Raw genomic sequence first — 16,946 nt, forward strand, 5'->3', positions numbered from 1 at the left:
AAAAAATGGGAGGGTTTTTCAACACTTACGTACCCAAAAAATGTTTTTAGTAACAATCTAAAAACCCACTGTATACAGCAAAAGTAAAGTTGAATGACATTGTATGACATNAAAAAATGGGAGGGTTTTTCAACACTTACGTACCCAAAAAATGTTTTTAGTAACAATCTAAAAACCCACTGTATACAGCAAAAGTAAAGTTGAATGACATTGTATGACATTTTTAGGGATTTTAAATGGCGTTATTCCCCCTTTTTTTTCTAAAGTCACATTGAAATAAATGCTGTTGCAGAAATTCTGCAGTGGTTGTGGTGCCCATTAATGCTGATTTAGGAATTTTACTTCTGTTTTTGTTCAGTCAGTCATCCAGTTTCCATCTGTCACAAACACACACACACACACACACACACACACACACACACACACACATACACCCTGCTCTATAACAGTTATCTATAAAGGAGCACCAGCTGCTTGAATAAACAGTGAAAAGAGCAACAGAATGAATATTCACCTTCATACAGTACAGTATATTATACGTTACCAGCAGACAATTTAAACATGATTAGTAATTTAAAAAAAAAATTAAACATGCACACGTACAGTACATAATAGCATCTTTATTACACTGAAATATAAAAGTATATATTTATCACTATCCTGGAGAGGAAGGACCAAGTCAAGAAAACAACTTGTAGACTCAGTTGTAGCAGTTTTCTTGTTGTCATACGAAAGAAAGAAAGACAGAAAGAAAGACAGAGAGAAAGAGAGAAAAAGAAAGATTTGGAGTCAATAAACAGGAAGGCCACAGTGACGGGTTGCCATAGATTCTGTGCACATGTAAGGAAGGGAGGCAAACAGCCGTTCATGCTACCAAACACACACACACACACACACACACAGACATGCACACACATTTTTATCTGTGAGGTCCTTTCACTGACTACATTCTTACAACCCTGTCCTCAACTTTACCCTTCACCCGCTGCCAAAAGAGCACCAGAAACATCAGACGCACATGGATCTCAGTTTTGATCATGTTTTTTTTGGGAGGGGGTATGATGCGACCAGCACAGCTGTTTCATGAGGTTTCTGGAGTCGTGCTGCAAAAGTGCAAAGGCAAAAAAAAAAAAAAAAAAGTAAAATAAAATGTTTTGGTCCAGAAGGCTTGATAAACATTATAGGCGTGTTCATGCAGCGGCATGTGCTTTTCTTTGCATATAACTTTAATTTGCAGACAAATATCACAGGACAGTTCTGGATTATGTCAAAGAAATTGTTGATATTTTGGGAATTATGTTTCTTTTCTCTCAAATTGTGAGCTGGATGAGAAGATAGATAACCACTTTCATGACTGTATGTTAAAGCCTCTGGGAACCCAAATCACCCAAAATTTTCTTAATATGTTATTTAGGGTCTTACATGCATAGTAATAGGCATAAAAAATGAAAGAAAAGAGCCTCAATTCAAATTTGAAACACTGTCAGTTTAGTTTTTCCACAGTTTCCTAAGGCCAGGTTTTTTTGGGGCACGGTTATCCCCGATCCATATCACGTAATATGGATAAAGCTAATCAAAAATTCAAAGTCAGCTGTCACTTGATACTAATTTAACATGCCAAACTGAAATCCCTCAATGCTCTGTTCAACATGATGCATTTAGAAATGCACTCTGGCACAAAAAATTGGGAGCGCTGTTGGAACGTACCGTTCAGTTATCCAGAGCACCACACTCTGCGCACTCTGTCTGGGGAAAAGGAGCAGCAGAGCATCGAACGGAGTGAATGTGTAATGAACTTAACCGTTGGTTAATTCGTAGAGAAACAGAACGCTCTGTGACTTTAAACAACAGCTCTCTCATTTTAGTGTAGAGTGTAAGAATGGATTTACAAACGCACCCAGAGTGGGTAAGGACCTCAAGGACCTTGTGCAAATTATGCAAACAAGCATAATTCCCAAAATGTCCAACTATTTCTTAAAATAGCACCTGTAGTATCAGTACTTAATGTCATGATTTCAGGGATCATGATGTGCTTATAATTTTAGCCTCCAAACTACTAGAATATTTGACTGCAAATTTAAAAAATCCCAACATCAAGCAGAAAAATGGTTATGGAAATACGTCCAAATGCCAGTGCTGTTAATAGTCGATGCTTCAAAATCACCCGCCTGCAGTGTACCATAGAAACATCAAGCTCAGTGTGTCAAACAATGTAATGTTAAAAATGTGCCTCAAAGTATAAGCTTTGATCAACCCAAATCTTAACCTTAATCTTTCCTGTTGAAGAAGTCATGATCCGGCCAAAAACAACCTCACTTTAGAAAAATGTCCCTATTGCAAAGGTCTAACATAACAGTCCTCACATGGATGGAAAACAAACACTTACACATGCACACACACACATACAGGTGAAGGCCACAGAGTGGACACAGACCAGCACAGAGGTCGTCTGAACCAACCGGGCTACGAAGGTCGAGTTCCAAGTTTCCTTCACACTAAAGAAAACAAAAAAGTACCAGCGAGGTCCTCGGTCAGTCAGTACCGGTGGCACAGCAAGCTTCGACAAGAGAGCGGTAAACAAAACAAGAGAAGCCTCTTTAAAAGAAAATTAAAGAACGCAGGATAAGGCGGCGTCAAAGGGGGGAGGTGGCTGATTCCATGGTACTGTATTGTCGCTGATGTTGATGGTGATGATCATTTGGCACAAACTTTATTTTGGCGGAAGTGTCTCGGGCCAACAGTGATAATGTTTCCAAAGGTTGGCCTCCGATGTGGTGATAAGAGGATGCTTTAGTCTTCATTTTAACAGGGTCTTCTTTATGTGCTCTACTTCCATCTGTCAAACAAAGACGGAAATTCTGAAATTTAATTTCTCATACAGTTGAAGACATTTGGCTGCTGCTAATAACATCCTTGAGATTTCAGTGGTGCTACTAGGGAATGAATGAATTATTTTCATATTTTTACATATATTTTTTTAAATTAAAGGGATACTTAAGTGATATCCAACCAGCTTTGTATCACAAAAGTGTGTGTAAATAAACAGTGGCAAACTTCCCTCCATCTAAGCGGTGCCTCGTTCAGAAAAACACTTTTAAGTGCCGTATTTAGCTTTAGAAGTTTGTAAAGGTGCTATATAAATGAAGTTGTTTTTATTACTATCATTATAATTAAATTTTTTGGGTGAAATACTTCTTTAATCAAATATTTCTATAGTCTATAATACTTTTTTTTCCTGACAGGAAGGAGCAGTGTGTAATATTTAGCTGTGTGGATGCAGATTGCAATAAGGTAAAACTTCATAGTTCAGGAGGTTTTTACAGGGAAATTATTCGCAGTGGTCTCCTCCTGTCAAGAACAAACAGACCGACTGATTTAAAATTTAAAAAAAAAAACAAAAAAACCCCCAACAAAAAACAAAAAAACTGAATAAAGCAGTTTCACGTTAAAAATCAGTGTTTCTCTGATTCTAATCAGTTTGTGCCTGAAGGCAACTAACAGCGGTGGCCATCATGAAAATGTGAATGGTCCTTTCTACTCCCATAATTCTGAACCTTCTTTGTTTGTTTGTTTCATTAACAAACATCTAAACTCTTTTCGAGTCTCACCTGTAAACTAAGACGAATCTTCTTCTCATCATCCAGCGCATTTGTCAGCTGCTTCATCTCCTGCCTGAGACACACACAAACAGATCATGACACACACACTCATGTATGGCCATACACACACATTTGTAGGTATTCACTGTGCGTATAATGTACCTGTGCTGGCTCTTCAGCAGTTCTACGGAGGCCTTCAGGTCTCTCAGCTGGTTCCTGAGTTCCTCAAGTGTCGGGGGGGTCAGAGGTGAATGCCGGAGCTCGGGGGAGGGGCTCAGACCCGAGGAGGAAGACGGGGACGCGGGGCGATGGCCGGCGTTGGGCGGGGTCAGGACAGAGGGCTTGGCGGGTAGTGGTGCTTTACTGTCAGGGCCCTGAAGGTAAATGGAAACACAGATCAGAGACTTTTAAGAATTCAGGAATCATACAGACCCATGCATCTGCTCATCTGGTTCCACTAACAACACAGCTGCTTTTCTACTCTTATTTTCACTTGTTGTATTTTTTAGATTTTATTTACATATATGTGTTTTGCTAGTTAATGTCCTAGTCCTGTTTTAAGTAACAAATGTATATATTGTACTTTAGTCCTTGTTTTGAGCATGTTTGTATCCCTATGCCCTTCTAAAAGTCTATAAAAATGTTCATCACAAAAAATTATTTAGAAATTATTATGTCCTCCCCAAACATCTAAAATACAACTGATGAATCTGAAGAGCTTTGGATAAAGACTCCAAATTACAGCAAGAATATTTGACTTTGTAGTAAGATTTTTTTTAAGCAGTTTACATCGGAAAAGTCCTTAAAATGCTTTAAAAAATTCAGAAATTTTTAAATAACCTTTTGGACAAAATATTTGTGTTGAGGAAGAAAAAATGCATTTGTTACTGATTGTATCAGCATTTACCGTGAAATATATATGTTTTACTAAAAATAATTTTGTAATCCATCAGCAAACTAAGATGTCGCATTTACAAGCAAGCACTCTATGAGGTCTTTATGAGTAATAAAAACCAACACAAGCAGTTTTAAAACAACTCAGTAAGATGAATATCAGTGGCGCGGCGCCCTCTGCTGGATGAAATAAATAGTGACCAGTGAAGGTGGTCGTACAGCGATGATGGGAACTCCTTTCCTCAGGGAAACCTCTACAGGTCTGGAGGGGACAGATTCCAGCTCCTCCTTCCCTCTGTCCTTCTCCTTCCTCTCCTCCACTGCAGGCGGCTCCAGGTCGATACTGGACAGGGAAGACTGCAAGAGAGATGTATTTTTTAATATCTGTAGCATTCTGAAGTCATATACAGATATATACTTAAATTAAAATTATAAAATTAAAAGTACAGTCATAATTCATCAAAATAGTGCCCTCCACTTTCCTCCTGTTTTGCATCAAAACACAAGTTTTATATTAATTCGTGCAAAAAGTTGGCCACATTTGCATCATAAATAGTCAACATACTGAATGCTCAAACATTAGCATAGATACCAGACAGTTATGTAACTCAAAAGAAGTTGTGTGCCAGTTTAAAACTGCATAAAGTTTGCAGTTTGTACTATATACAACACTGTTTTGTGCTAAACTGAAATGACAAATCAAAACTGTGACTTTGAAATGACACTGTCAATGAAACCTTTACTATCTTTAGTCTATTAGTCTGACAGAGAATACAATCTGAATTAGTTATCATGGACTCTCTCTCAACATTTTATAGCCTAAATGATTATTCAAACAACTGAAAAAAAACCCAGATTAATCAATGACTAGTTGCAGCCCTTATTTGTTTGATGTTTGCTGCTGTAAACAGCTCCTCCATTTACTGTGTGGGTTGCACTGTGACCTGTGGTGGAAAGTAACTCAGTTTATTTACTTAGGAACTGTACTTAAGTACAATTTTAAGGTACATCTTCTTGACCATTTCCATTCTTTTACACTTCGTACTCCTACGCCGCTACAATTCAGAGGAAAATACTGTACTTCACTACATTTATGTGATAACCTAGATATAATCAAAAAAGAAATTATAATATATTATTATGGATGAAAATAAAAAAAAGTATTGATCCTTACTGAAATTCAAAAGCTAGCCAGCTGTAATATGAAGCCATGAATACATGAACGCCTCAATAATTATAATACAATATTATGATTTATTTTATGGCAGTTTCTGTGTGATGAGGGGGATCCGAAATGAAATGATGTGGTTCTTTGACTTTTTTTTCCTCTCTTTTTCTCACAAATTTGCGACTTAATAAATGTAGAGATTATCCAGCTGTTTCCCCTGCAAATTTGTGACATTAATCTCGGAAATTCTGAGTTTTTTTCTCAGAATAATGCCCTCCATTTTTTTTTTTTAAAAAGTCAACAGTGGCCCTAATTTACCTTCTTCAACTTCTCGTTGTGACAAATTAGTGCACATCATCCTCATACTCAGGACACCCCTTTATGACAAGCAGACTAAAAACACACTCACAGGTGTGATGATCTGCGAGCGAGGCCGGCGGTCTGTGACTCTCGGCCGCGACGCCGTCGGATGACTCAGCTTCTCTGTTGACGCCACCACAGCGTCGAGGTCCACATCTGCACAAACACACATCAGAAACAAACACACACACCTGATTATTATCTCAGAAGATTAAATTTCACACAGCGCTCTCACAGAGGCACCATATCTAGATCTCATTGGGCGACGCTCCTGTCGGTCAAACTCACCAGCGTCATGTGACCTGTCAGGGGCAGAATCTGGTGTCGAAGCCCCGCCCTCAGACTTGGGGCTTTCACACCTGAGCAGGTAAACCATACAACAATATTAGGCTGGATACGCTCAGCAGTACATGGGATTTTTTTTTTTCGTAAGTGCGTGTGTGTACTGACGCTAAAGTGGGCGGTCTCTCAGGACGCCGTGGGGGTTGGGAGGAAGAGGAGGAGCTTGTCTTTGGGGGGAGGGGTTTCTTGGGGAGAATAGATGGAAGGGAGGGCTTTGGGATGTCTCCAATCTTCACCTCTTCACCTACACACACACACAAGTCATATAACACACACAGATGTTCAAATGGAAAAATAACTTGATAAAAAACAAACAAACAAACAAATACAGGAACGTTGTAAAACATAAATACACACATGTCAAGGTGATCGCGTGACTCAAACACTCACACATGTATAATAAAGTGAGGGCCAGGTAGGAATAAGTGATGAAGTAAATCTGAACAGAGAAGACGAAAGCAAAGCCAAAGACGGTTGTTAAAGAATGAAAACGAAAGAAGAAAGAAGAAGAAAGGTCTGGAGTTGCCCAAAGCTGCAAGAACAGGAGGGAAACAAAAAACAAGAAGCATGAAAAAAAACTGGAGGGGGAGACAGCAAAGAGGATCAGGGAGATCAGGTCAAAGTGGTGACAGGAGTATTTGTAAGTACTGTTATGTAGCTTGATTTTGGTTTATGAGTTTTGAAGTTACTTTTATTTTCAGATATTTATCATATCAAATTGACAATTTGTTTTTTACTAGATTCATTTTTATTTATATTGATTTATTTTTGTTTATTTATTTTTATATGTCTATTCTATGATGTTATTTTTGTTTTCAGATTTGTATTATATTATATTGACTTTAGCACGTTTTTTGTTCGTTATTGTTTTACTTCTTAATAAACTGATGCATTTTGCTCCCATATTCGATGGTCTATAATGTTGTATATTTTGTTTTGCAAGGCATTTCTTACTGTGACTACTAAAGGGTTCACGGACTTGAACTTGCGGCCCATGCGGCAAGGACACAGCCTTTATATATGGGACGCCCGCTCTACCAGGTGAGTTAGTGGACACCCTAAGTGATTTCTACTTGTTTTGCATGAATAAGATAAAAGAGGCAACGGGAAGCTTGTGTCTCGCACCAGTTTGTGAAAGCGTTAGTCAACATCAAAACCACGGTGCCCAAAACTTCCTGTTGCATACAGAAGCCTGTCGACACCGCTTCTTCAATCACAAGTGTGTTCCTCCACTTTACAACAGAGGACAAACGCTGCAAGTGATTTTTATTTCCACAGAAAGCTGGTGTGTGTTTATGACTGAAAAACATCCCCATCATCATGTTTCACACTGAAATTGTTTTTTTTGATCTGTAAAACTATCCTGCAAAGCAATGCTGCATTAGTAAAACAGGTTAGTTAGTGATCTGTCGATTGCCAGCTGAACAGATCAGTAGAAAGTTGCAGGCTGGAGGTGAGCTGAGGAGGGCCAAAGTGGTCTGAACTGTACCTCCATGCTGGTCTCTCTGTGGCAGATGTTCAGGTCGCTCCGGAGGAACCTTCTTGACCTCGGACTTTCTCTCTACAGGTCAGAGTTCACAGATTTCTGTTTCTTTTTTAGAACATAAGCATACATGAGAGGAAAGAAATAAGATGTGACTGTACCTGTGGTGTGTTTAGCTGAGGGTGCACTCGGAGGAGGTGGTTTCTTTGGTCTCTGGAAACACAGACACAAAAACACGTCAAGAATGTATCACGTCTTTGAGACTTTCAGGGCTTCTAATATCGCAGTAAACAGATGACTTTAACATGCCAAAATTACCTCTTTCTCCCCTTCTATTAGCTTGACAAAGTTATCTGGGAAGACACCTTGCCGTCCTCCGATCTCCCCCATCCACCAGCCAGCATCAGCACACTCCTGCACGACAGACAGCAGCTTGTTTTAACTACAATTTAAGTGCACGGTCAGTGTATTTAATGCGCACCTGGATGCAAATTGTGCTTACCCGCACAAACAAATCAAACTAACCAAATGATGCAGAAATCAAAGCAGGCACACACACGTACCCACACACATATACGCTAACTTACCTTGGTGATAATGGTGATGATTTCTCCCTCTTTGAGTTGCAGCTCATCTTCGTTTTGTGCTTCGTATGGAAACAGGACTTTACAGAGCTCGCGCCCTGCCGATCGAATATAGGACAAACTCAAGTTAAAGAAAACAGCTGAAAAACAAGAGAGTAGAGGAGGTTTCCACGGAGAACTGTATGTATGACGTGCACAACATGCACTTCCCCCTCAATTTTTGGACATACTTTGTCACTCTATTATGATTTTAATATTTGTTATATTTATTCCTCGGGGTATTTTGATATTTTTAAGTTTTTAAGATTTTATGATTTTACTGTGGACTGCACACTGAACTGCTCACTGTATCTTTTTATTTATTTACTTAACTACTTATTTGTTGACTCTGGGTTTTATTCATTATAATGTATATTATCTAATAACAATAAAAAATCCTTGATGTACATCTGTCCCCACAAAAGTAGCTTTTAATTACAAAATAACCGACATTTACACCACAAATTGAGGTGGAAAATGGGTGCATAAAAATTCACCTGACTGCAGAATATTAAGTTTTTGATGCTCAAAATTTTCTGGTGAAGAAACCCCCCATTTCATATGTAAATAGACTTGGTAAATGGACTTAAACTTACATAGCACTTTTATAGTCCTCTCATCACTCAAAGCGCTTTTACACTGCAAGTCATATTCACCTTTTCACACACACACACACACACACACACACACACACACACACACACACACACACAATTTAGTCTTCAGTATCTCACTGAAAGCTACTTTGACATGCGGATTGGAGGAGCAGAAAATTCAAGGATTATTTAGAAAAAAGATTATTTTAAATACATTTTGACAAAATAAGTTGTCTTACAAAAACACAGCTCAGAAACTTAACTGCAAATCGCCATCACAAAAAGTTTGAAAGTCACTTTATCCTTCACAGCATTCATGCTTTCTCATTGTTTTGTCATCCTGTTTCAAGTTTCCTTCAACACAGCTTGTTAATGCACTACCTTTTCTTTTTCCAACTCCCAATACTTGGTTGTCAGAGCTTTCCACAAACATCTGAACACGGCAACAAGGAAGTGTTTTCAAGCTTGGCACAACTTTATTACAATGGTGTGACAAAGGAGAGGAAAGTTTCTGCATGAGAGGAAGTGATCTAAAAACGCTGGCATGCTTTGGAAAATGGTAAACTGTTATTAGTCTAATAACTGCTGCTGCTTAACTAAGACTTGTGCTGTTTATATTTCTGTTTCTGTTAGAATTATCAGTGAAGCTGTAACTTCTCACCTTTGGCCTTTCCATCAGGTTCAGTCTTCATGGTTTCCGTGGCAACACTCGCTGCTTTCCCCTCGTTGGCCTGAGCGAGGGACAGATGGAAGAAAACCTTGAGTTTCACACACAGATCTTATGCTCAGATGCATTTCTACATATCTGAAGCAGGTATCGTTTTGTAACAAGAGGTACAGTTTTCTTTTTGGTGTAACCAGTCTGTTTGGGACTTCCTGCCCTCACCATGGTGAGTTTCACTGATGTCTCTAGAGAGTATTGTAAACTGTTAGATACAGCTGTGGTCGGTGTGATATTATAAGTAGTATACTCTATAGTACTGGTGAAAAGAAACTAACATCTGTGAAATCACTGAATGTTTTCCAAGAAATTGTTAATGATTTTCTAATTGGTCTCATTAACTACTAATAATCAGTAACAGCCCTTAAAAAAAAAAAAAGGTTGACCCCTACTTGAGATATCACTTTCATGAGAACGGGACGAACAAGAATCCAAAAAATGATTGCCTCCAGGCACAGATATCGTCAGCACAGAGGCATAAAAATCATACGCTGAGAGACAAAAATAAACGACAATTAAATTGATACAATTGCTTTTCTCCAGTGAACATCACTGTCCCACAGCTCCAACCTAACCAGCTAATTAGAGAGGATGAGAGCAAATATAGCACAAAAACCACCGAGCTGAGTTGGTGTGTGTGTGTGTGTGTGTGTGTGTGGGGTGTAGGTTGTTAAAGGAGCCGTTGTTTTCCGGCTGGAGTGGATCCCTCGACAGTGTTTGTGGAACCAGGGTGGCTCTTCCACAGGAAAACACACACACACATTCACAAGACCCGGTCTGTCCCGAACACACACACTGCTCTGTTCTGTTCGGCCCGAGAGAAAAAAATACCCCACACCTCCTCCTCCTCCTCCTCCTCCTCCTCCTCCTCCCCTGTCAGCGTCTCCCCTCTCTCTCCCTCCTCCCTCTCTAATGAGACCCATGTGGTGCCACAAGCATTGACACATCATTACAACATCACTGAGACGTTTCCATGTCCGAGATCATTTGTTTCTGAGCCTCTTATAGGCTGCAGTGCAGGAAGTGTTCAGATTTTTACTAATGGTAAAGTACTAATACTACACTGTAAAAATACTCTTGTTAGAAGTAAGGAAAATGTACCAAAACTATCAAAAGTAAAAATGCAGAGACAGAGCACCTGTGAGTGTGTGTACAGTAGTATATCTAATTCTATACATTATGTTCATTATTTTTGTGGATTTTTTGGATTATTATTACACAAATATTAATGTTTAAGCAGCTTTTTTCATGCATTTTTTTGCTTATTATCTTTCTGATAATTTACAAATCAACTAATAGATTATTCGACTTTTGTATTGGCTAAATTTTTATGTGCGGTTGTGTAGTTTTTGTTATACAATGTGTAACTTAAAGGTTTTTCATACGTTTATGATCTAAAATTTTGATTTTTAATTTAACTATAGCTGTCACATTAAAATAGTGAAGTAACGGTAGGTAAATGAAGTGGTGAGGTAGTATAAAGTTATGAATTAGAAATACTAAAGTACAAGTACTTCAAATTTACACTAAAGTACGGTACAGTGCTTGAATAAATGTACTTATTTACATGCCACCAATGCTTCCAAGCAACAGATATTAACCAACAGCAGTAGTACTAAGCAAAGGTAGTATTGCAGCTATTTTTGTAAGGATTAAGACATTCAAACATTGTGAATTTCACCACTTTTACTTTCAAACAGAAAAACGAAAAGGGAACTCTTTTCTTCTTGAGTGCAGCAGAAACCTGACATGACCCTGCAAGCTGCATCCACTGCACTGCACATCTGTCTGTTTCAGAGCTGCATCAGTGTAAACTTAAGTGTGACCAGAGGCAGGATATTCAAACATGGCTTCAGTTTTCTAAAGTTACTCAGTAGGTGTCACAACAAAAGTGTGAAAAAAACCTGATCAACGTTGAGGTGCTGCACTGCAGCGTGTGGCTTAGTATGTTCAAAGGCGACGATTTCAACGGCACACTGATTTGGTTTTCACATGACCTAAATAGGTGACATTTTATGACCCAAAAGACTTCAGATCTCTGCTGGTGTATCTAGGGGCATGTTTCTTCAGAAGTCAGTTTTTGAGCCATGACGAAGGCTAAAATGTGGCCCGCAACAGACGGTGAGGCTTGTTTGGCCTAACTGACTGTCAGAAAACTCTCTGCCCCTACAGGCCTATTAAGAGGAGTGAGGAGTCAGTGGGTCATGATCATGCAACATAGTCAATAAAACTATACTAAATATACAATACAAAAATAAAAATACTAAATAAAAAAAAGAGTCATCGCAACCACAAGAGATCCTTGAGCACACAGTCATATATGTGCACACGACATTAGGCTGATTGGTCCAGTAGTTTACAAGAGGAGATGACACACATACACATGCACACACGTGATCCCGTCCAGAATTGGAGATAACAACCCAGCACCTTCAACATACTGTCGTCTTATGGAGTTGTTTATATTTTTTGTCTGGCTGCTGTTGGGTGCTGAGAAGGTGGCGTACAACCACCTGCATTAATGTAACGATAATGATGAGACCCGTAAGAATGAACCAAAACAGTGCATTCGGAGGCATTGAAAGCATTAATAATATAAAAACATTTATTAAAGCAGGTTTTCTGCCCTTTTCTTGTTTCTAACATCACATAAAATTGCAGAAGATAATATTACGTAGGACTTTCAAAACAGAACAATTCAGTTTATTTCTCTCAGCCGCCTAGCTTATGTATAGTATATTACTCAGACAAATTTTATTTCCATAGCACCTTTCAAACAAAATGATTGCTGTTCAAAGTGGTTTGGGGTTTGACTGAAGAAACGGAAACAAAAACAAGAACAACATATGAAATAATATTAAAAAAAGGATCTTAATAAAATGTAATTCCTGGTAGTAGTAAGACACTAAGCCAGACTAAAAATAAAAGCTTTTAGTTCACGTTTAGCATCAATATTTCCAGCTCCAGTATAGACAGTAAATACACTTCATGACAGACCCTTGTACCATTACCTTGTTCTCTAAATAACTAAAGAAGCCGAACTTTTCTGTACGCACAAAGCTTTGCTCTGACTGACTGACGATTAATTCGGTACAGCCCTCCATTGTTCTGCTGACTTTGAGGAAATAATCACTTTTTTTTTAGCCAAGTTAAATAAATCCACAACAGATTTTTTAGTTCATTGCATACAAATATTTTGAATTGCCCAATAATGCAAACCAGAGGGGGCTTTCATGAGGCCTGGAAAGTGATGAGACACACAGGGCTGAGTGGCAGATTAAAAATAAACTTCCCATCGATGAATACAACGATGTCGAGTATGTCTTTATGGAAACTCTTCATTTGGTCCTACCACAGAATAAGCCTGGAGGATGACGCTGCCTTAGAGATTGACTGCCCCCTCTAAAGTTTACACTGAGATGTTTGTTTCACATCGAAGACTCAGCTGGTCACAAGGCTGAGTGACGTTGACTCATTGCGAAGGAAAAAAAAAAACCTGGAGGAAACATAGAAAACTTCCTCTTTTGCCAGAATGAGATCTGAAATATGTACAGATTTAGGCTGTGAAAACAGTACTCAAAATACACTTAAACTAGTATTAAATCACTCTGTTTAACACTGTTTTAGCTGCACATCAGGACCACTTAGTTTACAGCTAATCTTCCAGTTCAATTATAAAGTTGACGTGGCTTCGCATGACTCAGTGTCCCCCTCGTCCCGGATGGAGACGCTCTGCAGTCAACTCCTCCAGAGCCTCATTAGAAGGCAGAGAGGCTCGTCTCACCATAAAGCAACAGAACAGCTTCCCGCTCAGCAGGACCGGCTGACAAACATCCTCCAGAACAAACGCAGAGACTCTTATATGTCTGCAGGAGCTATAGCACGACTAATAAGAGTTTTTATAAAGCTTTTTACATACTGGTTTTTGTTTTGTTTACACACTTAAATTATATTATTTCAATCCTGTCACTTTCTATTAGTTTAAGTACAATTTGGTTACTAAGAAGGTGACAAAAGTTTCACTTTTGGTGTAGTTGATGAAGTTAGACTTTTGGTTAACTAATACATCATACAGACTTAGATCACAAAGTAAAAGAGAAATCATAACAAGTCTGTGTTTTCATAGAGTTTTGTGTCTCTTGATGGTCAAAATTTGCTTTTAAAAGCTGCCATGTCTAATGTTTTTGGGGAAACACTGAATACTATTTAAAATATATCATCATTTATCTATATATATATGCTTTATCTATATATACATTATTTTTTGCAATAAAATAGGACCTAATATGCTCATTTTTAGGTTCATGCTTATATTTTGGGTTTTTACGAGACAACTTTACATGCTTTTATGTTCAGAAAAAAATGTATTTTTCTCATATTTTCTGGGCTAGAACACTTGTATTTAACCCTCTGTCTTAAATGCTCCATTTTGTTTCCTGTCTCTTTAGGCCGCTCCCTGAAAAAGCCCACTCTGTTCTGATTGGTCAGCGTTTCTGGGTCTTCCACATTACAACCAGGAAACCAAGCTTTTAAACACAACCAGACGTGTCCCAGTATGACTATGACCCGAAATGAGGGAGAAATGAACATAATCTGCAACCAAGATTGCATGTTTCTCCAGCGTTAGCATGTAGCTTCGTGTAGTACCGTACTTGCTGCCGGCTAATGACGGCGTGTGGCTGCACTTTTTCCAGCTTTGAAAAATTTACAATAAAAGCTTCTAAACCAAACTGGACATGTTGTTAGACACGAACAACATCTGCAACCAAGATTATATGTTTCCATGATGATAGCATGTGGCTACATGTAGCAGCTAAGGCCTCATACTGTAAACACTTGCAGCAGCGTGCATGGAGCAGATGACCACGAGAAAATCCGTCACGAGCTGACGTCAGCATGTTCGAAAGTTGAGAAACAGAGAATGAGAACCATTTGAATCCTGAGATTTTTGTTACTTTACAAACATTCACCTCATGATATCAAACTTTTATCATGTTTTGTATGAACATCCAACACTGTAATAGTATATTTGCAACAAAAAATTAGGAAGATCATAATCCTTCCCCTTGTAAAATAGTTGGTGTAAGATATATGGCATTAAAAGTTCAGCTCACCACAAATACTAAACCTGAAACCTTTCTTTTCTTCCTCCTAGTGGTTTCTGACCACAAAGATACTTTTGGTTTGATTTGCATAGATATCTGAACTTTAAGCTTCTTAAAAACTGATCCTTTAAAGGGCAAATGTTAAAAAAGTGAAAACTATCTGCACAGCCAGAAACCATTGGGAAATGAAACTTAGTTTTTTTTCTTTGTAATTTTGGTGAACTGACCCTTTAATTTCATAGACTTCGACTATTTTAATGAGAAATATATCATAAAGTATAAAGTCCCCCCCACTGTATTTTGGGCAGGGTAACACAACATTTTAAGTATTTTGACCATCAACAGACACATAACTTGTTTTTACAAAAACCTGCTTTCTGCATGCTTTATCTGTAAGTTCATCTCCAGTGTCTACAACAAAACTTCTGAGTTACTAAACAGCACTGAGGCTAAACCACAACACATGAAACTGCTTAATTTCATGTGAAACCAGGCAAATTCAGCAGATAGGAAATCTTAGAATAAAAGAAGAATATGAGAGAGAAAGAAAGAAAATAAAACAAATCAGATGAGTGAAGAGAGCAAAAATGTAAATGAAAAAGAGACGAACAGAAATAGAGAAAACTTGACCCTACCGTCCTCTCCTCTGGTTCCAGTTAAACACAGACAGACAGACACACGGAGCTTTGCTACATCAGCGCCGGCACCAGCAGCAGCAGGAGACAGTGTGTGTGAATATGTAAACGTCAGTGAAAACCAACTGTATTACCTCCCCTCCTCTCTCTCTCTCTCTCTCTGTGCCCTGTGGAGCTCTCACTTCTGCTTTGCTTGTCAAATCCCTGCAGGATGTATGTGTGTGTGTGTGTGTGTGTGTGTGTGTGTGTGTGTGTGTGTGTGAACATAAAACCACTTCCTGTGCTGTAAAACTGAGACAGAGGAAGGGGAGGAGCCAAGACTGGGACTTCCTTCGCTCACATTTCACAATGTAATGATCAAAGTATTGAAAAATGTATGATGTAAGTGTTTGTTTGTGTGTGTGTGTGTGTGTGTGTGTGTGTGTCACCTTGTCTCCCTCTGCATCCACTTCCATGGAGCGTGGTCTGAGCTTGATCGGCTGGTCTTTGAAGATGTCACCGAAGCCAAACCCTCGGACCTACAGGTGAAATAAAGATGTGCGATACACAGTCAAACACTGATAGTTAAGGCCACACTTAAAGGAACATTTCACCAAAAAAAAAATCCGTGGTCGAAGCTTAAAACACTGCCCCCTGGTGGCTCTAAATGTTTGTAGCGTGGTGGGTGGCAGCAGCTGTAGTCAGCTTGAATTCACAACAGTTTCAGTGGATTTAGAGTCACCACCACAGCAGCATAATCCTTTTTTCTACACTGTCTTTCTGTACGCTCACATTGTTCCCAAAATATGGCTGAATGCAAAGCTGCCATTTGTCCCAAACCATATTTTTATCCTTAAAATCAAATGGCATTTGTTGTACTTCATTCATTCAGCTGAATAGCAACATTTTATTTATCTGATTTCTTGTTTGCTCCAACTAATCTGGTGCATGAGATGTAGCAGATAGGGGACTCAGTCACAGTTTTCACACTGCTATAAATAAATTTGTCCGTTGAAAAGTTGATATTTCTGTAAGTTGACTTACAGAAAATTGTACAACTGTGTTAATTTCATCCACGTTTTGTCTATTGCTGTTTTTCATGAATGCAGCTAATTCAAATAGATATGTAGGAGGGTGGCAGCTCCTTTTTTTGTTTAACAGCTTTTACTGAATTTTCATGTGACAGCATCTTTGTATGCAGTATACATAGGAAATTAATGGGATTCTGAACGTAGGAAAGATGCACTATACAAATGATATAAATGTGAGGATAACCTGCCCAGCCACCCAGCCAAACCCTCCCAAACATTCCACTTGTACCGCTGAGTCCAGATCTTTAAGTGGTTAATTAATTTGGTAAGGATTAGAAGAGGTACATAGAATATGGCATAGTGCTCTATGACAGATGAGTTAAAAAGCACTAAGAGAGAGAACGAGAAAA

At 38.6% G+C, this 16,946-nt stretch overlaps 1 protein-coding gene across 2 annotated transcripts in view; it reads right to left on the reverse strand.

Annotated features, from left to right (window-relative positions):
• Positions 1–509: 509 nt before the first annotated feature.
• The window catches only part of sh3kbp1 (SH3-domain kinase binding protein 1), a 41,311-nt gene continuing 24,874 nt past the window's right edge, over positions 510–16,946 (reverse strand). The window contains exons 7-19 of one of the 2 annotated variants that reach the window (XM_042510202.1): positions 15,955–16,044; positions 9,727–9,796; positions 8,434–8,528; positions 8,165–8,260; positions 8,008–8,059; positions 7,853–7,924; positions 6,472–6,607; positions 6,310–6,380; positions 6,071–6,177; positions 4,695–4,850; positions 3,762–3,973; positions 3,609–3,672; positions 510–2,836 (exon numbers count right to left, since the gene is read on the reverse strand). In XM_042510202.1, the coding sequence (XP_042366136.1) occupies positions 2,798–2,836; positions 3,609–3,672; positions 3,762–3,973; positions 4,695–4,850; positions 6,071–6,177; positions 6,310–6,380; positions 6,472–6,607; positions 7,853–7,924; positions 8,008–8,059; positions 8,165–8,260; positions 8,434–8,528; positions 9,727–9,796; positions 15,955–16,044 (1,260 nt within the window). In that variant the 3' untranslated portion in view covers positions 510–2,797. The remainder of the gene's footprint in view (positions 2,837–3,608; positions 3,673–3,761; positions 3,974–4,694; positions 4,851–6,070; positions 6,178–6,309; positions 6,381–6,471; positions 6,608–7,852; positions 7,925–8,007; positions 8,060–8,164; positions 8,261–8,433; positions 8,529–9,726; positions 9,797–15,954; positions 16,045–16,946) is intronic. The other variant, XM_042510203.1, reaches the window with a different exon arrangement.

This window comes from Plectropomus leopardus, chromosome 21 (genome assembly GCF_008729295.1).
Source record: "Plectropomus leopardus isolate mb chromosome 21, YSFRI_Pleo_2.0, whole genome shotgun sequence".
NCBI lineage: Eukaryota > Metazoa > Chordata > Actinopteri > Perciformes > Serranidae > Plectropomus > Plectropomus leopardus.